Here is a 23,959-nt window from a genome sequence, read left to right on the forward strand (position 1 = left end):
CAAACCGCCAACATAGACAACCACACACACACAATCCAAACCACCAACATAGACAACCACACACACAATCCAAACCACCAACATAGACAACCACACACACACAATCCAAACCGCCAACATAGACAACCACACACACACAATCCAAACCGCCAACATAGACAACCACACACACAATCCAAAGGTCTAACCCGCAGGAAAGAAAAAACATGTTGAGAGAACTAATCAAAGATCGGTTCATTTCAGTTTGAATATCTGCATTTACAACAGCCTCCTGTCCAGATCAGTGTGTCACAGCTCTCCAGCCAGGCTACCCGTGCACCGCGTGAGTCGCGTCAGCCAGGCTACCCGTGGACCACGTGAGTCGCGTCAGCCAGGCTACCCGTGGACCACGTGAGTCGCGTCAGCCAGGCTACCCGTGGACCGCGTGAGTCGCATCAGCCAGGCTACCCGTGCACCGCGTGAGTCGCGTCAGCCAGGCTACCCGTGGACCGCGTGAGTCGCGTCAGCCAGGCTACCCGTGCACCGCGTGAGTCGCGTCAGCCAGGCTACCCGTGGACCGCGTGAGTCGCATCAGCCAGGCTACCCGTGGACCGCGTGAGTCGCGTCAGCCAGGCTACCCGTGGACCGCGTGAGTCGCATCAGCCAGGCTACCCGTGCACCGCGTGAGTCGCGTCAGCCAGGCTACCCGTGGACCGCGTGAGTCGCGTCAGCCAGGCTACCCGTATCAACCGTGAGTCGCGTCAGCCAGGCTACCCGTGCACCGCGTGAGTCGCGTCAGCCAGGCTACCCGTGGACCGCGTGAGTCGCGTCAGCCAGGCTACCCGTGGACCGCGTGAGTCGCGTCAGCCAGGCTACCCGTGCACCGCGTGAGTCGCGTCAGCCAGGCTACCCGTGACTGTGACCACAGCAGTAGTGATGATGCAGAGCTGCTGTAACATAGATGTATAAAAACTAGATCCTATCCTCCTTACCTGTCCAAAGAGCACAGTGAGGGTTTGGTCATCAGGGAAGTCTATGTGTTTAGAGTAGAAATGATGCAGTGCTGCTATATCTGTCTGGTTCATCTCATTCTTCTCACTGTCCAACTTATCCAGGTCTGAGAGAGAAAGGGGAGAGGGGAGAGAGGAGGTGGTGGAGGGGGAGGAGAGAGAAAGGGGAGAGGGGAGAGAGGAGGTGGTGGAGGGGAAGGAGAGAGAAAGGGGAGAGAGGAGGTGGTGGAGGGGAAGGAGAGAGAAAGGGGAGAGAGGAGGTGGTGGAGGGGGAGGAGAGAGAAAGGGGAGAGAGAGGAGGTGGAGGGGAAGAAGAGAGGGGAGAGAGGAGGTGGTGGAGGGGGAGGAGAGAAAGAGGAGAGAGGAGGTGGTGGTGGAGGGGAAGGAGAGAGAAAGGGGAGAGAGGAGGTGGGGGAGGAGAGAGAAAGGGGAGAGAGGAGGTGGGGGAGGAGAGGGAAAGGGGAGAGAGGAGGTGGGGGAGGAGAGAGAAAGGGGAGAGAGGAGGTGGGGGAGGAGAGAGAAAGGGGAGAGAGGAGGTGGGGGAGGAGAGAGAAAGGGGAGAGAGGAGGTGGGGGAGGAGAGAGAAAGGGGAGAGAGGAGGTGGGGGAGGAGAGAGAAAGGGGAGAGAGGAGGTGGGGGAGGAGAGAGAAAGGGGAGAGAGAGGAGGTGGAGGGGAAGGAGAGAGAAAGGGGAGAGAGAGGAGGTGGAGGGGAAGGAGAGAGAAAGGGGAGAGAGAGGAGATGGAGGGGAAGGAGAGAGAAAGGGGAAAGAGAGGAGGTGGAGGGGAAGGAGAGAGAAAGGGGAAAGAGAGGGTGGTGGAGGGGAAGGAGAGAGAAAGGGGAGAGAGGAGGTGGTGGAGGGGAAGGAGAGAGAAAGGGGAGAGAGGAGGTGGTGGAGGGGAAGAAGAGAGAAAGGGGAGAGAGGAGGTGGTGGAGGGGAAGGAGAGAGAAAGGGGAGAGAGGAGGTGGTGGAGGGGAAGGAGAGGCAGAGAAACATTAATCTTCCTATTTCAGGTCATACACTGAACAACAATATAAACTCTACATGTAAAGTGTTGGTCCCATGTTTCATGAGCTGAAATAAAAGATCCCAAAATTGTTCCATATGTACAAAAAGCTTATTTCGCTCAAATGTTTGTGCACAGATTTCTTTACATCCCTGTTTGTGAGCATTTCTAATTTGTCAAGATAATCCATCCACCTGACAGGTGTCGCATATCAAGAAGCTGATTAAACAGCATGGTCATTACACAGGTGCACCTTGTGCTGGGGACAATAAAAGGCCACTTTAAAAAGTGTGCAGTTTTGTCACACAACACAATGCCACAGATGTCACAAGTTTTGAGGGAGCGTGCAATTGGCATGCTGACCTCAGGAATGTCCACCACAACTGTTCACAGAGAATTGAATGTTAATTTCTCTACCATAAGCCACCTCCAACGTTGTTTTAGAGAATTTGGCAGTACGTCCAACCGGCCTTACAACCGCAGACCACGTGTAATCACGCCAGCCCAGGACCTCCACATACGGCTTCTTCACCTGCGGGATCGACTGAGACCAGCCACCCGGACAGCTGATGAAACTGTGGGTTTGCGCAACTGAAGAATTTCTGCACAAACTCTCAGGAACGTCTCAGGGAAGCTCATCTGCGTGTTCGTTGTCCTCCCCAGGGTCTTGAGCTGACTGTAGTTCAGCGTTGTAACCGACTTCAGTGTGTAAATGCTCACCTCTGATGGCCACTGGCACACTGAAGTGTGCTCTTCATGGATGAATCCTGGTTTGAACTGTACCGGGCAGATGGCAGACAGCGTGTATGGAGTTGTTTATGAGAGAGGTTTGCTGATGTCAACGTTGTGAACAGAGTGCTCCATGGTGGTGGTGGGGTTATGGTATGGGCAGGCATAAGCTATAAACAATGAACATAATTTCATTTTATCGATGGCAATTTGAATGCATAGAGATACCCTGACGAGATCCTGAGGACCATTGTTGTGTCATTCATCCACCGCCATCACCTCATGTTTCAGCATGATAATACACAGCCCCATGTTACAAGGATCTGTACACAATTCCTGGAAGATGAAAATGTCCCAGTTCTTCCATGGCCTGCATACTCACCAGACATGTCACCTAATGAGCATGTTTGGAATGCTCTGGATCGACGTGTACACCAGCGTGTTCCAGTTCCCACCAATATCCAGAAACTTCGCACAGCATATTGAAGAGGAGTGGGACAACATTCCACGGGCCACAATCAACAGCCTGATCAACTCTATGTGAAGGAGGTGTGTTCACGCTGCATGAGGCAAATGATGGTCACACCAGATACTGACTGGTTTTCTGATCCACGCCCCTACCTTTGTTTTTAGGTATCTGTGACCAACAAGATGCATATCTGTATTCCCAGTCATGTGAAATCCATAGATTAGGGCCTAATGAATTTATTTAAAAAAATTGACAGATTTCCTTATATGAACTGTAACTCAGTAAAATCTTTGAAATTGTTTGGTTTATATCTTGTGTTCAGTGTACTTTAGTCGTCTAGAACACAACATGAGTCAGATGTTTTCTTGTTGGCACAATGAGGACAGACCTAGACTAGCCTGGATCCAGATCTGGCTGGGCTCTTGTCAACTACATTGCTGTCGGCATAAAGTCCCTCTGGATCAGAGCCTGCACTATTGGTTAGAGCCTGTAAGTAAGCATTTCACTGTAAGGTCTACCTTACCTGTTGTATTCAGCGCACGTGACAAATAAACTTTGATTTGATGAAGGACTTCAATGTAAATGTAGTGACAATTCCAGAAGGTGTTGGTAAGAAACAGACAGGCTAGGACAGACAGACAGGCAGACAGGCTAGGACAGAGACAGGCTAGGACAGACAGACAGGCTAGGACAGAGACAGGCTAGGACAGAGAGGCAGCCAGGCTAGGACAGACAGCCAGGCTAGGACAGACAGGCTAGGAAATACAGACAGGCAGACAGGCTAGGACAGAGACAGGCTAGGACAGAGACAGGCTAGGACAGAGACAGGCTAGGACAGAGACAGGCTAGGACAGACAGACAGCCAGGCTAGGACAGACAGACAGCCAGGCTAGGACAGACAGACAGCCAGGCTAGGACAGACAGACAGCCAGGCTATAACAGACAGACTGCCAGGCTATAACAGACAGACAGCCAGGCTAGGACAGACAGACAGCCAGACTAGGACAGACAGACAGCCAGGCTAGGACAGACAGCCAGCCAGGCTAGGACAGACAGACAGCCAGGCTAGGACAGACAGCCAGCCAGGCTAGGACAGACAGACAGACAGCCAGCCAGGCTAGGACAGACAGACAGACAGGCTAGGACAGACAGACAGGCTAGTACAGACAGACAGACAGGCTAGGACAGACAGACAGACAGCCAGGCTAGGACAGACAGACAGAGCTGTGAGAACCTAGAAGTCTGCTGAGCCAGCCTAAAGCACTACCAGTTCTGTGGTTCAGTTCTTTTAGCTACGTGCTGCCATCAGTCAGGGGGGATACGTTCTTGGAATGGGGGGCTGGAGGCTGTGCACCTGCTAGGCCATGTGACTGGTGTGAGGGGTCATGATATATGCCAGCAGCCTGTTGTCTGAGCAGAAACCCTACAGGCCTCCAACTCTATGTACAGCTAGACTAGAGGAACGGAGAGGCCTCCTCCATGTTGGTCCAGTCCAACACAGACTCTGCCTGTCCTCCGCTCTCTCAGTATGTACAGGCCAGGATACAAGTGTGCGTGTGTGTGTGTGTGTGTGTCCTCTCCTTCCTCATTTGGCAGCGAGCCTGTACTATAGATCATCTATTAATAGTTCTACTGCAGGTCTAGCTCTAGTTCGACCGCAGGTCACACCACGTGACTAGCTCTAGTTCGACCGCAGGTCACACCACGTGACTAGCTCTAGTTCGACCGCAGGTCACACCACGTGACTAGCTCTAGTTCGACCGCAGGTCACACCACGTGACTAGCTCTAGTTCGACCGCAGGTCACACCACGTGACTAGCTCTAGTTCGACCGCAGGTCACACCACGTGACTAGCTCTAGTTCTACCGCAGGTCACACCACGTGACTAGCTCTAGTTCTACCGCAGGTCACACCACGTGACTAGCTCTAGTTCTACCGCAGGTCACACCACGTGACTAGCTCTAGTTCTACCGCAGGTCACACCACGTGACTAGCTCTAGTTCTACCGCAGGTCACACCACGTGACTAGCTCTAGTTCTACCGCAGGTCACACCACGTGACTAGCTCTAGTTCTACCGCAGGTCACACCACGTGACTAGCTCTAGTTCTACCGCAGGTCACACCACGTGACTAGCTCTAGTTCTACCGCAGGTCACACCACGTGACTAGCTCTAGTTCTACCGCAGGTCACACCACGTGACTAGCTCTAGTTCGACCGCAGGTCACACCACGTGACTAGCTCTAGTTCGACCGCAGGTCACACCACGTGACTAGCTCTAGTTCTACCGCAGGTCACACCACGTGACTAGCTCTAGTTCTACCGCAGGTCACACCACGTGACTAGCTCTAGTTCTACCGCAGGTCACACCACGTGACTAGCTCTAGTTCTACCGCAGGTCACACCACGTGACTAGCTCTAGTTCTACCGCAGGTCACACCACGTGACTAGCTCTAGTTCTACCGCAGGTCACACCACGTGACTAGCTCTAGTTCTACCGCAGGTCACACCACGTGACTAGCTCTAGTTCTACCGCAGGTCACACCACGTGACTAGCTCTAGTTCTACCGCAGGTCACACCACGTGACTAGCTCTAGTTCTACCGCAGGTCACACCACGTGACTAGCTCTAGTTCTACCGCAGGTCACACCACGTGACTAGCTCTAGTTCTACCGCAGGTCACACCACGTGACTAGCTCTAGTTCTACCGCAGGTCACACCACGTGACTAGCTCTAGTTCTACCACAGGTCACACCACGTGACTAGCTCTAGTTCGACTGCAGGTCACACCACGTGACTAGCTCTAGTTCTCCTGTACGTCACATCAAACAGCAATCACTAACTCAGAGAGGCTGCTGCCTACATTGAGACCCAATCACTGGCCACTTTAACAATGTTGACATTTCTGACATTACTCATAAATGTATATACTGTATCTATTGCACCTTGACTATGCCGCTCGGCCATTGCTCATCCATATATTTATATGTACATATTCTCATTCACCCCTTTCAGATTTGTGTGTATTACATATTTGTTGGGGAACTTGCTAGATATTACTGCATTGTCGGGAACTAGAAGCACAAGCATTTCGCAACACTCGCATTAACATCTGCTAACCATGTGACCAATAACATTTGATGACATCTATACAAGCATTATGCTCCGATTTTTACCTCAACATAGTGTGACATACAGTTGAAGTCGGAAGTTCACATACACTTAGGTTGGAGTCATTAAAACTAGTTTTTCAACCACTCCATAAATTTCTTGGCAAGTCGGTTAGGACATCTACTTTGTGCATGACACACGTAACTTCTCCAACAATTGTTTACAGACAGATTATTTCACTTATAATTAATTACCTGTATCACAATTCCAGTGGGTCAGAAATTTACATACACTAAGTTGACTGTGCTTTTGAACAGCTTGGAACATTCCAGAAAATTATGTCATGGCTTTAGAAGCTTCTGATAGGCTAATTGACATCATTTGAGTCAATTGGAGGTGTACCTGTGGATATATTTCAAGGCCTACCTTCAAACTCAGTGCCTCTTTGCTTGACATCATGGGAAAATCAAAAGAAATAAGCCAAGACCTCAGAAAATAAATTGTAGACCTTCACAAGTCTGGTTCATCCTTGGGAGCAATTTCCAAATGCCTGAAGGTACCATGTTCATCTGTACAAACAATAGTACGCAAGTATAAACACCATGGGACCACGCAGCCGTCATACCGCTCAGGAAGGAGACTCGTTCTGTGTCCTAGAGATGAGCGTACTTTGGTGCGGAAAGTGCAAATCAATCCCAGAACAGCAGCAAAGGACCTTGTGAAGATGCTGGAGGAAACAGGTACAAAAAAAAAGTATCTAGACCCACAGTAAAACAAGTCCAATATCGACATAACCTGAAAGGCCGCTCAAGGAAGAAGCCACTGCTTCAAAACCTCCATTAAAAAAAGCCAGACTACGGTTTGCAACTGCACATGGGGACAAAGATCATACTTTTTGGAGAAATGTCCTCTGGTCTGATGAAACAAAAATAGAACTGTTGGCCATAATGACCATCGTTATGTTTGGAGGAAAAAGGGGGATGCTTGCAAGCCGAAGAATACCATCCCAACCGTGAAGCACGGGGGTGGCAGCATCATGTTGGGGGGGTGCTTTGCTGCAGGAGGGACTGGTGCACTTCACAAAATAGATGGCATCATGAGGGAGGAAAGTTATGTGGATATATTGAAGCAAAATCTCAAGACATCGGTCAGAAAGTTAAAGCTTGGTTGCAAATGGGTCTTCCAAATGGACAATGACCCCAAGCATACTTCCAAAGTTGTGGCAAAATTAATTAAGGACAACAAAGTCAAGGTATTGGAGTGGCCATCACAAAGCCCTGACCTCAGTCCTATAGAACATTTGTGGGCAGAACTGAAAAAGCATGTGCGAGCAAGGAGGCCTACAAACCTGACTCAGTTACACCAGCTCTGTCAGGAGGAATGGGCCAAAATTCACCCAACTTATTGTGGGAAGCTTGTGGAAGGCTACCCGAAAGATTGGACTCAAGTTAAACAATTTCAAGGCAATGCTACCAAATACAAATTGAGTGTATGTAAACTTCTAACCCACTGGGAATGTGATGAAATAAATAAAAGCTGAAATAAATAAATCATTCTCTCTACTATTATTCAGACATTTCACATTCTTTAAAATAAAGTGGTGATCCTAACTGACCTAAAACAGGGAATTTTTACTAGGATTAAATGTCAGGAATTGTGAGATTATTTTTTTTTAAATGTATTTGGCTAAGGTGTATGTTAAACTTCCGACTTCAACTGTATGTACTATGTGAGGTGTATTCTGGGAATTTCCCCCAAATTCCCTGGTTTTCCAGAAATCGCGGTTGGAACACTCTGGAATTCCTGTTTATTCCCTCATGATTCCGGGAATCTTTCAACTTGGGTTTTCTGAAAACCCTTTGGGGAGTTTTAGTACTATGTGTCTAATCTGTGTACTTACGGGCTTCAAACTCGCTGAGGAGTAACAGCCTCTCTGACTGCGTCCGTTCCGTTGTGACTTTCTGGAGAAGACACAGACAAAGCAGAAGACATTTAGGGGGAATAGATCCACACACCCCCACCCACACACCCACACCCACCCACCCACCCACCCACCCACCCACCAACCCACACACCCACCCACCCACCCACCCACCCACCCACCAACCCACCCACCCACCCACACACCCATCCACCACCCCATCCACCACCCCACCCACCCACCAACCAACCCACCAACCCACCCATCCACCACCCCACCCACCCACCCACCAACCCACCCACCCACCAACCCACCCACCCACACACACACCCATCCACCACCCCACCCACCCACCAACCCACCCACCCACCCACCAACCCACCCACCAACCCACACATCCACCAACCCACCCACACACCCATCCACCAACACACATACATACCCACCCACCTGTTTCATGATGATCCTGGCCACCAATCTGACGGTCTCTGACGGACACCAGTTTTCCCCATAGGAACACATGGCTGTACACTCCAACTTGTGCATCGGCCAGTCTCCCTTCTACAGGTACACAGGTGTGTGTGTGTGTAAAGAGGCAGACAGAATATATTAGAGACGTGCTTTACTCAAGGACACAGAACACGAGTCTGCAGGCAAGCCATCTGATGTGTGCCCCCTTGCCTTGGCAAACAAACTACTATCTATTCAAAACGCTTTCTGACAGAGAGCCAGAGGCAATATAGATCGTCATGGCAACCACCGGAACTATTTCTTGTCTGATTCGCATATTCCTAAATGCTGTTCTAATTATTATTATTATATTTTAGCAGAAGCTGTTATCCAGACTTCTTCAGTATATATGGCCTACTCTGGAATCAAATCCACAACCTTTACCCTACACCTGTTCCTGGAGAGATACCCTCCTGTAGGTTTTCACTCCAACCCTGTTCCTGGAGAGAGACCCTCCTGTAGGTTTTAACTCCAACCCTGTTCCTGGAGAGATACCCTCCTGTAGGTTTTAACTCCAACCCTGTTCCTGGAGAGAAACCCTCCTGTAGGTTTTAACTCCAACCCTGTTCCTGGAGAGATATCCTCCTGTAGGTTTTAACTCCAACCCTGTTCCTGGAGAGATACCCTCCTGTAGGTTTTCACTCCAACCCTGTTCCTGGAGAGAAACCCTCCTGTAGGTTTTAACTCCAACCCTGTTCCTGGAGAGATACCCTCCTGTAGGTTTTAACTCAATCCCTGTTCCTGGAGAGAAACCCTCCTGTAGGTTTTAACTCAATCCCTGTTCCTGGAGAGAGACCCTCCTGTAGGTTTTAACTCCAACCCTGTTCCTGGAGAGAAACCCTCCTGTAGGTTTTAACTCCAACCCTGTTCCTGGAGAGAAACCCTCCTGTAGGTTTTAACTCCAACCCTGTTCCAGGAGAGATACCCTCCTGTAGGTTTTAACTCCAACCCTGTTCCTGGAGAGAAACCCTCCTGTAGGTGTTCACTCTAGAGGTCGACCGATTAATCGAAATGGCCGAATAATTGGGGCCGATTTCAAGTTTTCATAACAATCAGAAATCGGTATTTTTGGACACAGATGTTGTTTTTTTACACCTTTATTTTAACTAGGCAAGTCAGTTAAGAACACATTCTTATTTTCAATGACGGCCTACCGGGGAACAGTGGGTTAACTGCCTTGTTCAGGGGCAGAACGACAGATTTTTACCTTGTCAGCTCGGGGATTCGTTTTTGCAACCTTCCGGTTACTAGTCCAACGCTCTAACCACCTGCCTTACATTGCACTCCACGAGGAGCCTGCGTGACAGGCTGACTACCTGTTACGCGAGGGCAGCAAGAAGCCAAGGTAAGTTGCTAGCTAGCATGAAACTTATCTTATAAAAATCAATCTTAACATAATCACTAGTTAACTACACATGGTTGATGATATTACTAGTTTATCTAGCGTGTCCTGCGTTGCATATAATCGATGCGGTGCCTGTTCATTTCTCACCGAATCACAGCCTACTTGATTTAGCACCAAACCTAACCTTTCTTTAAAATCAATACACAAGTATATATTTTTAAACCTGCATATTTAGTTAATATTGCCTGCTAACATGAATTTCTTATAGTTAGGGAAATTGTGTCACTTCTCTTGCGTTCCGTGCAAGCAGTCAGGGTATATGCAGCAGTTTGGACCGCCTGGCTCGTTGCGAACTGTGTGAAGTCCATTTATTCCTAACAAAGCGGTTCCGTATTTCACTGAAATAATAAATGTTTTGTTTTCGAAATGATAGTTTCCGGATTCGACCATATCAATGACCAAAGGCTCGTATTTCTGTGTGTTATTATGTTATAATTAAGTCTATGATTTGATATTTGATAGAGCAGTCTGACTGAGCAGTGGTAGGCAGCAGCAGGCTCGTAAGCATTCATTCAAACGGCACTTTCGTGCGTTTGACAGCAGCTCTTCGCTGTGCTAAATAGATTTCATTGATGTATTATACTAAGTTAAAATAAGTGTTCATTCAGTATTGTTGTAATTGTCATTATTACAAATAAATAACATTTTAACTTTTTTTTATTATTGTTTTTTAATTATTTTTATTGTTTTTAAAATCGACCGATTAATTGGTATCGGCTTTTTTGGTCCTCCAATAAATCGGTATCGTCATTGAAAAATCATAATCGGCCGACCTCTAGTTCACTCCAACCCTAGTTGTAACTAACCTGGTTCATCTTATCAACCAGCTTATTATTAGGATCAGGTGAACTAGATTAAGGTTGGAATGAACACCTACAGGAGGGTAGCTCTCCAGGAACAGGGTTGGAGAGCGGTGGGCCAGGTTTCCCAAAAGCATCTTAAGGCCAAGTTAATCGTTAAAACCTTCGTAGGAGCATCGTTAAACCTCCAAGCTATTTCCCCCGAAACCATCGTTATTAAATGTAGCACTTGAAAACCCTGGTAAATCTAACGCCCGCCTCAGGCCACGCCGGCGCCCGCCTCAGGCCACGCCGGCGCCCGCCTCAGGCCACCCCGGCGCCCGCCTCAGGCCACCCCGGCGCCCGCCTCAGGCCACCCCGGCGCCCGCCTCAGGCCACCCCGGCGCCCGCCTCAGGCCACCCCGGCGCCCGCCTCAGGCCACCCCGGCGCCCGCCTCAGGCCACCCCGGCGCCCGCCTCAGGCCACGCCAACGCCCGCCTCAGGCCACGCCAACGCCCGCCTCAGGCCACGCCAACGCCCGCCTCAGGCCACCCCGACGGCTAAGTGCGTCTTTAGATGCTTTTTCCCCCATGACACTTCATACACAGATCTCCGCTAAACATGGATAAACCATGCGATTCTTTCTGAGACCGGGGATGGGGGGGCAGACCTACATCTCCTTGGAAACCACCCACTCATCGACTTTCCCGACTCAGACAGAGATCATCCCAGGGGAGATCTTGTGGAATGCACTGTTAGAATTCAAGACTAACCGATTAAGTTTTTACAATCCATCCCGGGGCTGGGATCAGAGGAAGAATTCACTGCAGGGGAAAAGCTGTAAAAGACATTACTTTCCTGGACTGAGAACAGAGGCAACACCGACATACAAGTAATATACACCTAGTACATTATTCATTTCCTCTGAAAGTGGCGCTGTGATTGTGTAAAGTGGTGGATGTCAATGAGTATCGTAAGATGGCAAGTCTAATTTACAAACCCACTATCAATACTATCCCCGGCACTGTCAACATCGGATGTTAATTGGTATCCTAGTTCATGTCTATTCCTGGTTGGTGATCTCTATAGTTTCGGGGTTGTAAAAGCCTGTGTTGACATAGTCCTCTCCCATTCGATCTTTTTATGAATAAGATCATATCATTGGCAGAAGTCCTGTGTTGTTGTATTTGCCCAGAAGCCCTTTCATAGTGATCTGCGGAGCCTCTCACCTCAATAGCTGTGTTGTATCCGGTCTTGATATCGTATCTTTTAACTACCTAATTATCAACTTAGTCTAGTAAATAAAACAATTAACTATTTGTGGCCTTGAAGTCATTTGGGTTTTTGCAGCTCCAGAGCTAACGACTATTCAGAATGAAAACATAGTAATTGACAGTTGATTATACTAATTGTTGATAGTGTAGTGACTCATGATCATTACACAGGTGCACCTTGTGCTGGGGACAATAAAAGGCCATTCAAATGTGCACTTTTGTCACAACACAATGCCACAGATGTCTCAAGTTTTGAGGGAGCGTGCAATTGGCATGCTGACTGCAGGAATGTCCACCAGAGCTGTTGCCAGATCATTTGATGTTCCTTTCTCTACCATAAGCCGCCTCCGTTGTTTTAGAGAATTTGGCAGTACGTCCAACCGGCCTCACAACCGCAGACCACGTGTAACCACGCCAGCCCAGGACCTCCACATCCGGCTTCTTCACCTGTGGGATCGTCAGAGACCAGCCACCTGGAAAGCTGATGAAACTCGGTTTGCACAACCAAAGAATTTCTGCACAAGCTCATCTGTATGCTCGTTGTCCTCACCAGGGTCTTGATCTGACTGCAGTTTGATGTCGTAACTGACTTCATTGGGAAAATTGCTCACCTTCGATGTCCACTGGCATGCTAGAGAAGTGTGCTCTTCACGGATGAATCCCGGCAAGATAGCGTGTATGGAGTCGTGTGGGGGAGAGGCTTGCTGATGTTAATGTTGTGAACAGAGTGCCCCATGGTGGCGGGGTTATGGTATGGGCAGGCCTAAGCTACGGACAACAAACACAATTGCACTTTATCTATCGCAGTTTGAATGCATAGAGATACCGTGACGAGATCCTGAGGTCCATTGTCGTGCCATTCATCCGCCGCCATCACCTCGTGTTATTTCAGCATTATAATGCACGACACCACGTCGCTATCATCTCTACACAATTCCTGGAAGCTGAACATTTCCCAGTTCTTCCATGGCCTGCATATTCACCAAAATGTTAACCATTGAGCATGTTTGGGATGCTCTGGATTGACGTATAGGACAGCGTTTTCCAGTTCCCGCCAATATCCAGCAACTTCACACAGCCATTAAAGAGGAGTGGGACAACATTCCACAGGCCACAATCAACAGCCTGATCAACTCTATGCGAAGGAGATGTGTTCACGGTGCATGAGGCAAATGGTGGTCACACCAGATACTGACTGGTTTTCTGATCCACACCCCTACCTTTTTTTAAGGTATCTGTGACCAACAGAAGCATATCTGTATTCCCAGTCATGTGAAATCCATAGATTAGGACCAAATTAAAGTATTTCAATTGACTGATTTCCTTATATGAAATGTAACTCAGTAAAATCTTTGAAATTGTTGCATATTGCGTTTATATTTTTGTTCAGTATACCTGCAGCACTCCAGGAACTGGGTTGCCTAGCCCTGTCCTACAGGGTTATTGAACACAGCCATGGGCCATGATGTTGTTTCAGAGGGAGGCCCAGTGCTGTTTAACACAGCTCTAGTTTCAGAGGAAGGCCCAGTGCTGTTGAACACAGCTCTAGTTTCAGAGGGAGGCCCAGTGCTGTTTAACACAGCTCTGGTTTCAGAGGGAGGCCCAGTGCTGTTTAACACAGCTCTGGTTTCAGAGGGAGGCCCAGTGCTGTTGAACACAGCTCTAGTTTCAGAGGGAGGCCCAGTGCTGTTGAACACAGCTCTAGTTTCAGAGGGAGGCCCAGTGCTGTTTAACACAGCTCTGTTTCAGAGGGAGGCCCAGTGCTGTTTAACACAGCTCTGTTTCAGAGGGAGGCCCAGTGCTGTTTAACACAGCTCTGTTTCAGAGGGAGGCCCAGTGCTGTTGAACGCAGCTCTAGTTTCAGAGGGAGGCCCAGTGCTGTTGAACGCAGCTCTAGTTTCAGAGGGAGGACCAGTGTTGTTGAACACAGTTCTGTTTCAGAGGGAGGCCCAGTGCTGTTGAACACAGCTCTAGTTTCAGAGGGAGGCCCAGTGCTGTTTAACACAGCTCTGTTTCAGAGGGAGGCCCAGTGCTGTTGAACGCAGCTCTAGTTTCAGAGGGAGGCCCAGTGCTGTTGAACGCAGCTCTAGTTTCAGAGGGAGGACCAGTGTTGTTGAACACAGTTCTGTTTCAGAGGGAGGCCCAGTGCTGTTGAACACAGCTCTAGTTTCAGAGGGAGGCCCAGTGCTGTTGAACGCAGCTCTAGTTTCAGAGGGAGGCCCAGTGCTGTTGAACGCAGCTCTAGTTTCAGAGGGAGGCCCAGTGCTGTTGAACGCAGCTCTAGTTTCAGAGGGAGGACCAGTGTTGTTGAACACAGTTCTGTTTCAGAGGGAGGCCCAGTGCTGTTGAACACAGCTCTAGTTTCAGAGGGAGGCCCAGTGCTGTTGAACGCAGCTCTAGTTTCAGAGGGAGGCCCAGTGCTGTTGAACACAGCTCTAGTTTCAGAGGGAGGCCCAGTGCTGTTTAACACAGCTCTGTTTCAGAGGGAGGCCCAGTGCTGTTTAACACAGCTCTAGTTTCAGAGGGAGGCCCAGTGCTGTTGAACGCAGCTCTAGTTTCAGAGGAAGGCCCAGTGCTGTTGAACGCAGCTCTGTTTCAGAGGGAGGCCCAGTGCTGTTTAACACAGCTCTAGTTTCAGAGGAAGGCCCAGTGCTGTTGAACGCAGCTCTAGTTTCAGAGGAAGGCCCAGTGCTGTTGAACACAGCTCTGTTTCAGAGGGAGGCCCAGTGCTGTTGAACACAGCTCTAGTTTCAGAGGGAGGCCCAGTGCTGTTTAACACAGCTCTGTTTCAGAGGGAGGCCCAGTGCTGTTTAAACACAGCTCTAGTTTCAGAGGGAGGCCCAGTGCTGTTGAACACAGCTCTAGTTTCAGAGGGAGGCCCAGTGCTGTTGAACGCAGCTCTAGTTTCAGAGGAAGGCCCAGTGCTGTTGAACGCAGCTCTGTTTCAGAGGGAGGCCCAGTGCTGTTTAACACAGCTCTAGTTTCAGAGGGAGGCCCAGTGCTGTTGAACACAGCTCTGTTTCAGAGGGAGGCCCAGTGCTGTTGAACACAGCTCTGTTTCAGAGGGAGGCCCAGTGCTGTTTAACACAGCTCTAGTTTCAGAGGGAGGCCCAGTGCTGTTGAACGCAGCTCTAGTTTCAGAGGGAGGCCCAGTGCTGTTGAACGCAGCTCTAGTTTCAGAGGGAGGCCCAGTGCTGTTTAACGCAGCTGTTTCAGAGGAAGGCCCAGTGCTGTTGAACGCAGCTCTAGTAGTTGTGTTACACTGGTTGTGTGGGTTCACTATGACCTTTCCTTAGGGGGATCCATTTCTCTGGAACACACACACTTTCCCTGGGGCCTCATTTATAAACGTTGTGTACTTACAAAATACACCCCAAAACATGCGCCAGTTCAGGGAAAAAGTTGTAATTTATCAAAACTAAAATTGACGAGAGCGTGTGTTTAGCTCTATGGTCTTTAGACCGTACGCAGGCAGTCGAGTGTGAAAATGATCACATGCTTATTCATTACAACAACAACAGGTAAATAAGATAAGATGCAATCATTCACCATTAGTGAGTAGAGCCATTTTCTTGCATTTTTTTTTTGCACTCTAAAATAGTTAGACATAAGCATCCATTTCATTGCAGAATAAATTCCTCACCTTTTTCTGACTGGGATGGTTTCATACTCCAGAAGTAGCGTACAGGCCCTACAGCTTCCCAGCTTCTCATTTAGTTGAAACCCATTTTACAGTAGAAAAATAGATAAAACTACTTCAAGTATTTTTTCTCTATTCGATCCGGAGCGCAGCGGTAGAACGGAAGATTCCCATTTGTGTTTTTGTCGACGTCTGAAATAACATCAAGTAAACAATATTTCATTTCGAATACATAGGCTATTTTTATAACCATTGCAGAATGTACTTACGTTGTATTTCATATTTCTTTTTCCTTGTGTTTTTTTTCTAGTAATATATCGCTATTGATTATTGTATTGTTAGGTTTGGAGTTTGCATAAAGGCATTTCACTGTGCTTGTGCATGTGACATTAAAACCTGAAACTGAAACTTTTAAAATTCCTCACCACCTTTTCTGGCCGTTGGTTCATCTTCCAGAAGAAGCTTTAGCCTACAACAAATCAGGGAGGCTAGTATTTCCAAGTATTTTGCTCTGTGCATCCAATAGGGAGCGCAGCTTATAATACACAGTACAATTTAACAGAGGAACAGACAGTTGGATCTTTTGCTTTGAAGTGTGTAGGCTACCACTGTAAGCAGGCCCACTGTAAGCAGGCCCACTGTAAGCAGGCCCACTGTAAGCAGGCCCACTGTAAGCAGGCCCACTGTAAACAGGCCCACTGTAAACAGGCCCACTGTAAACAGGCCCACTGTAGTTTCATATTTTGATGGGGGATTATACATACTAGACAAGGTTTCAGATTTAACGGGCAGTGAAGCATATTTAGGTTCAGGAAAAAAGTAAACGCAAAACATTATTGAATTCAAACGATCTATTAACACAAGTATTTGTAATTGTTTATTGAATTACAACATAGTGCTTTCAGAAAGTATTCAGACCCCTTGACTTTTTTTCTAAATATTATATATAGCCTTAATCTAAAATGGATTAAATTGTTTGTTTTTTACCACCTAATCAATCTACACACAAACAACCCATAATTACAAAGCAAAAACAGGTTGACATTTTTGCTAATTTATTAAACATTTTAAAAATATCACATTTACATACAGTGGGCAGAACAAGTATTTGATACACTGCCGATTTTGCAGGTTTTCCTACTTACAAAGCATGTAGAGGTCTGTAATTTTTATCATAGGTACACTTCAACTGTGAGAGACGGAATCTAAAACAAAATCCAGAAAAATCACATTGTATGATTTTTAAGTAATTAATTTGCATTTTATTGCATGACATAAGTATTTGATACATCAGAAAAGCAGAACTTAATATTTGGTACAGAAACCTTTGTTTGCAATTACAGAGATCATACGTTTCCTGTAGTTCTTGACCAGGTTTGCACACACTGCAGCAGGGATTTTGGCCCACTCCTCCATACAGACCTTCTCCAGATCCTTCAGGTTTCGGGGCTGTCGCTGGGCAATACGGACTTTCAGCTCCCTCCAAAGATTTTCTATTGGGTTCAGGTCTGGAGACTGGCTAGGCCACTCCAGGACCTTGAGATGCTTCTTACGGAGCCACTCCTTAGTTGCCCTGGCTGTGTGTTTCGGGTCGTTGTCATGCTGGAAGACCCAGCCACGACCCATCTTCAATGCTCTTACTGAGGGAAGGAGGTTTTGGCCAAGATCTCGCGATACATGGCCCCATCCATCCTCCCCTCAATACGGTGCAGTCGTCCTGTCCCCTTTGCAGAAAAGCATCCCCAAAGAATGATGTTTCCACCTCCATGCTTCACGGTTGGGATGGTGTTCTCAGGGTTGTACTCATCCTTCTTCTTCCTCCAAACACGGCGAGTAGAGTTTAGACCAAAAAGCGCTATTTTTGTCTCATCAGACCACATGACCTTCTCCCATTCCTCCTCTGGATCATCCAGATGGTCATTGGCAAACTTCAGATGGGCCTGGACATGCGCTGGCTTGAGCAGGGGGACCTTGCGTGCGCTGAACGATTGGTTCAATCAGACCAGAGAATCTTGTTTCTCATGGTCGGAGAGTCTTTAGATGCATTTTGGCAAACTCCAAGCGGGCTGTCATGTGCCTTTTACTGAGAAGTGGCTTCCGTCTGGCCACTCTAAAGGCCTGATTGGTGGAGAGCTGCATCCCTGACCAAGGCCCTTTTCCCCCGATTTCTCAGTTTGGCCGGGCGGTCAACTCTGGTGCCATGTAGCATGCTCTGTAACGTGAGCTCTTCCGTATGTGTTGATAGTCCTGTCTACCGCAACGTCTTTGAAAGATATAACGTTAGCCATCAAGAACTACAAAAGTTTTTCTACTTTTCTCAACAACATTGATGCCCTGAATTTGGCGGGCACTATCGCCTACCTACCCACCCAAAAGACTCCACTTCCGACGGATTATTACGTGACCCATTAAATTAGCCTGCTGTGTCTCTCTGTGATTACGGCCGTCTATTGTTTTTCATGAACATGTGTACATGTCCACTTAGTTAAATGTGGCTGAGGGGTGGTTATAGCATGTTCTTCACATGACCCATCAATTTAGACAAGTGTGTTGGGTAAGCGTTATCTAATAATTATTAAATATTTTTTATCTGTACACTTTGTTTTTGATATTACAAGTAACTTCTTCAGGTGTACCATTTACACCATTTGTATCCTCTGAATGTGACAAATGAACTTAGATTTGATATAGCATGCGTTTACCACATGGGCGCACATTTTAATCCTTAAAAAGATGGGTGGGGCTAAGGTTTAAGAGGATGTGAACGATGCTGAATGGGTGGAGACAAAGAAGAGCTCTCCAGTAGGTGTGGCAAAACATTCAAGGGCAATTCTCTCAAAAGTGGGGATACAAGTTTATCAACTTCCAAAGCAGAATTACATTTGTGGCCTGCTGGAGGTCATTTTGCAGGGCTCTGGCAGTGCTCCTCATTGCACAAAGGCGGAGGTAGCGGTCCTGCTGCTGGGTTGTTGCCCTCCTACAGCCTCCTCCACGTCTCCTGATGTACTGGCCTGTCTCCTGGTAGCGCCTCCATGCTCTGGACACTACGCTGACAGACACAGCAAACCTTCTTGCCACAGCTCGCATTGATGTGCCATCCTGGATGAGCTGCACTACCTGAGCCACTTGTGTGGGTTGTAGACTCCATCTCATGCTACCACTAGAGTGAAAGCACCGCCAGCATTCAAAAGTGACCAAAACATCAGCCAGGAAGCATAGGAACTGAGGAGTGGTCTGTGGTCACCACCTGCAGAACCACTCCTTTATTGGGGGTGTCTTGCTAATTGCCTATAATTTCCACCTGTTGTCTATTCCATTTTGCACAACAGCATGTGAAATTTATTGTCAATCAGTGTTGCTTCCTAAGTGGACAGTTTGATTTCACAGAAGCGTGATTGACTTGGAGTTACATTGTGTTGTTTAAGTGTTCCCTTTATTTTTTTGAACAGTGTATTATAAAAAATAAAGCAAATTATATAGACTTTTTTTTTTTTTTAATGCGAAAATTATTTTTGAATCTTCAACATAGCTACCTGAAATAATTTACAGAAACTTGTTACAAATGACGGACTTTTCCATGATTCACCAAATGTTATTTCAAAAGAGGAAGCAAAATACTTTCATCCAGATTACAACCTCTCACTTTCAGTTAATTGAATACGGAACCATTTTTTAAATATCGCCCTTTCCAAAACAAGCCTGGTTGCAATTACAGTTTCATCCTCCAGAAAAGACAGAACAAATATTAATGGTAAGATTCAAAATATTAATAATGTTAAAAAAATTATTTATATATATTTTTTTACAAATGTAATAAAATTGTTTTAAAAAGGAATTATCTTTGTGAATGATATTATGAATAGGAGAAGTGGAGTTGTCACGTGGCATTAACAAAAATATATGAAAATGTTTGCTCTATCCAAAATTACAACCAACTGACTGCAGAATTAACCCAAACATGGACGAGACAAGAGGAAGGGGAAGGAACTTGTTTGTTTTTACAGATCAAAATGGCACACAAAAAAAATGTAATGTAAGTTTTACTTGAGGACCAAAACGCTGACAGCGGCGCCATACAGGTTACAAAATAGTTGGGAAGAGATTTACGATGTGCCAATTCCGTGGCACATGTTTTATGAACTGACACACAAATCTTGATATTTTTTGTTTTGTTTTTCTATTTAAATACAAAACTTCTTGCCACAAACAGAATGCTATGTATACGGGGGGCATACAACCATCTCAGCAGATTTTGCTTCGGAAAGACAGAATCATTAGATCACTTATTTTGGTATCGCTCCTTTGTAGCTTGTTTCTGGTCACATGGCTGGAAAAAAATCACTACATTTATCTCAAATAAACCCTCCACTGTTGGGAGATTTGAAAAGCCATAGTCAAAACAACAATATAATAATAATATTAGTAAAAATATTTATCCTTATTTTACAATCTGTAGATATGCGATTAGAAAAGGTTCCGAATTTTATGTGAAACATCACAGCACAAATATACAGCACATGGAAAACATAAAATGGCGGTTTCCAGTTCTAGGTGGGATGGACAGAGTAGCTAAGGTGTTGGATCAAAACCTCATGTTCTATAATAGTTAAAAACACATTGTAGCATGTATAAGTACTATCTATCCAGATGTAATGTATATCAAATGACTTTATTCTTGCTATGTAAGGACTGTGGGGGGGGGGGGGGGGCGACATCAAATGTGTGTAGAATGTAACAAAATAAAAAGCTGAAACAACTGAGCTAGTGGATGGGACCAAAGTTTGTAACACATTTAAAAAACTAATTTAAAAATGCCTAAAAATGTGCTAAATGCTAAACGCTAAGGTTTGCTAATTTTGTAGCCAGCTAGCTATCTAGTTAAGTACTTAGCTTCTCGCTAAATGAAATGTTGCTTGGTAACAGCAGAGAATCTCCTCCTGGATCAAGAGCCTTGCGGTCTAATATTAGTTTTGTTTTTGGCGTGCAGCAAACTGAGAGTAGCATTTTTTTGTTACTTGTATAACTTTATGAGATGGGATGTCCTGCAAAAATTGTCCTAAAAATTGTTGGTAATGCGCTCGTTAGCATTTGCTATGGGATTTGACATGTACAAGTTTTTGTTTTTTTTTACCCCCTTTTCGTGGTATCCAATTGCTAGTAATTACTATCTTGTCTCATCGCTACAACTCCCGTACGGGCTCGGGAGAGACGAAGGTCGAAAGCCATGCGTCCTCCGAAACACAACCCAACCAAGCCACACTGCTTCTTAACACAGCGCGCCTCCAACCCGGAAGCCAGCCGCACCAATGTGTCGGAGGAAACACCGTATACCTGGCGACCTGTTCAGCGTGCACTGCTCCCGGCCCGCCACAGGAGTCGCTAGTGCGCGATGAGACAAGGATATCCCTACCGGCCAAACCCTCCCTAACCCGGACGACGCTAGGCCAATTGTGCGTCGCCCCACGGACCTCCCGGTCGCGGCCGGCTGCGACAGAGCCTGGGCGCGAACCCAGTCTCTGGTGGCACAGCTAGCGCTGCGATGCAGTGCCCTAGACCACTGCGCCACCTGGGAGGCTGACATGTACTTGTTAGCGTTGCTAACATTCGGTTCTCAGAGGATCAGTGGGGTTTGAAAATAGCACCCTTTGTCTTCAGTGCCTGTATTACCGGATATCCTGGGGATGTTACAGGTCAACATTACACTGTTCATACACCGTCATATAGTAAGCATAGTAACCACAAACACACTATACCTGGCAGTCGATCTCACAGTAGTAAGCTTGTTTACACTTTCCACATTTGGAGAGGCCTTCCCTCCTGCAGAGAGAGAGAGGAGAGAGAGAATGTTGTCAAATGTTGTTGTTGAAAGTTGAGATGAGCGAGACATCAAGGATAGCAAGATATTACCTACACCCTATGCTCTCACTCAAACACACACTCTAGTGTGGGTTCTCATCCATCTCTCTGTTAAGGGCAGATGGTGCAAAGAAAGGTCACTTTCTATATATATAAATAAACCTGGGCATGTCTCCAGAAACAAGTGAGGCTGTGGTGTGTGTGTCCGTGTCGGCTACATATAAAAGGCCTGTCCTAGAGAGAGTCAGGAATGCCACTACTAAAGTAGTGTCCGCTCCACTCTCTCAGCCTCACAACAAACTAAAGCAGTGTCCGCTCCACTCTCTCAACCTCGCGGTGTGTCACAACAAACTAAAGCAGTGTCCGCTGCACTCTCTCAGCCTCACAACAAACTAAAGCAGTGTCCGCTCCACTCTCTCAGCCTCACGGTGTGTCACAACAAACTAAAGTAGTGTCCGCTCCACTCTCTCAGCCTCACGGTGTGTCACAACAAACTAAAGTAGTGTCCGCTCCACTCTCTCAGCCTCACGGTGTGTCACAACAAACTAAAGTAGTGTCCGCTCCACTCTCTCAGCCTCACGGTGTGTCACAACAAACTAAAGTAGTGTCCGCTCCACTCTCTCAGCCTCACGGTGTGTCACAACAAACTAAAGTAGTGTCCGCTCCACTCTCTCAGCCTCACAACAAACTAAAGTAGTGTCCGCTCCACTCTCTCAGCCTCACAACAAACTAAAGTAGTGTCCGCTCCACTCTCTCAGCCTCACAACAAACTAAAGTAGTGTCCGCTCCACTCTCTCAGCCTCACAACAAACTAAAGCAGTGTCCGCTCCTCTCTCAGCCTCACGGTGTCACAACAAACTAAAGCAGTGTCCGCTCCACTCTCTCAGCCTCACGGTGTGTCACAACAAACTAAAGCAGTGTCCGCTCCACTCTCTCAGCCTCACGGTGTGTCACAAAAAACTAAAGCAGTGTCCGCTCCACTCTCTCAGCCTCACGTTGTGTCACAACAAACTAAAGTAGTGTCCGCTCCACTCTCCGTCTCAGCCTGTAGCCTTCAGACCAAACAAGACCAGGGTTGGGTCAATATAACTCCAATAAATTCAGAAACTAAACCAAATTCCAATTCCAATTCTTCCTCGTTGAGAAGCATTGAAGAGAATTGGGATTTCAGTGTACTTACTGATTTGTCTGAAATGACCCCGACCCTAAACAAGACCTCACCTATTTAGCATTTCTGAGAGTGACCCTGTGACTGATTTGATCAGTCCTGTAATGAAACACACAATTGCTGCAATAGGTGATAGTGATGCAGGTGCTGAGAGACAGAGACAGAGAGACAGACAGAGACAGACAGACAAAGTCTTCTCATGCTTTGTTGATTTCAAAAAAGTCTTGACTCAATTTGGCATGAGGGTCTGATATACAAATTCATGGAAAGTGGTGTTGGGGGAAAAACATAAAATCCATGTACACAAACAAGTGTGCGGTTAAAATTGGCAAAAACCACACACACATTTCTTTCCACAGGGCGGTGGGGTGAGACAGGGATGCAGCTTAAGCCCCACCCTCTTCAACACATATGTCAACAAATTGGCGAGGGCACTAGAACAGTCTGCAGCACCCGGTCTCACCCTACTAGAATCTGAAGTCAAATATCTACTGTTTGCTGATGATCTGGTGCGTCTGTCACCAACCAAGGAGGGCCTACAGCAGCACCTAGATCTTCTGCACAGATTCTGTCAGACCTGGGCCCTGGCAGTAAATCTCAGTAAGACAAAAATAATAATGTTCCAAAAAAGGTCCAGTTTCCAGGACCACAAATACAAATTCCATCTAGAAACCGTTGCCCTAGAGCACACAAAAAACGATACATACCTCGGCCTAAACATTAGCGCCACAGGTAACTTCCACAAAGCTGTGAACGAGCTGAGAGACAAGGCAAGAAGCGCCGTCTATGCCATCAAAAGGAACATAAAATTCGACATACCAATTAGGATCTGGCAAAAAATACTTGAATCCGTTATAGAACCCATTGCGGTCTGTGGTCCGCTCATCAACCAAGAATTCACAAAATGACAAACACCCAATTGAGACTCTGCATGCCGAATTATACAAAAATGATCCTCAAATAATGCATGATACCCGCTAATTATCAAAATCCAGAAAAGAGCCGTTAAATTCTACAACCACCTAAAAGGAAGCGATTCCCAAACCTTCCATAACAAAGCCATCACCTACAGAGACATTAACCTAAGCAAGCTGGTCCTGGGG

At 46.9% G+C, this 23,959-nt stretch overlaps 1 protein-coding gene across 1 annotated transcript in view; it reads right to left on the reverse strand.

Moving 5' to 3' along the window:
- The window catches only part of LOC120022992 (N-lysine methyltransferase SMYD2-A-like), a 56,340-nt gene that overhangs the window by 22,537 nt on the left and 9,844 nt on the right, over positions 1-23,959 (reverse strand). Inside the window, exons 2-5 of the mRNA XM_038966943.1 lie at positions 21,586-21,649; positions 8,674-8,784; positions 8,203-8,263; positions 972-1,096 (exon numbers count right to left, since the gene is read on the reverse strand). Coding sequence (XP_038822871.1) covers positions 972-1,096; positions 8,203-8,263; positions 8,674-8,784; positions 21,586-21,649 — 361 coding nt within the window. The remainder of the gene's footprint in view (positions 1-971; positions 1,097-8,202; positions 8,264-8,673; positions 8,785-21,585; positions 21,650-23,959) is intronic.

This window comes from Salvelinus namaycush, chromosome 28, assembly GCF_016432855.1.
Source record: "Salvelinus namaycush isolate Seneca chromosome 28, SaNama_1.0, whole genome shotgun sequence".
NCBI lineage: Eukaryota > Metazoa > Chordata > Actinopteri > Salmoniformes > Salmonidae > Salvelinus > Salvelinus namaycush.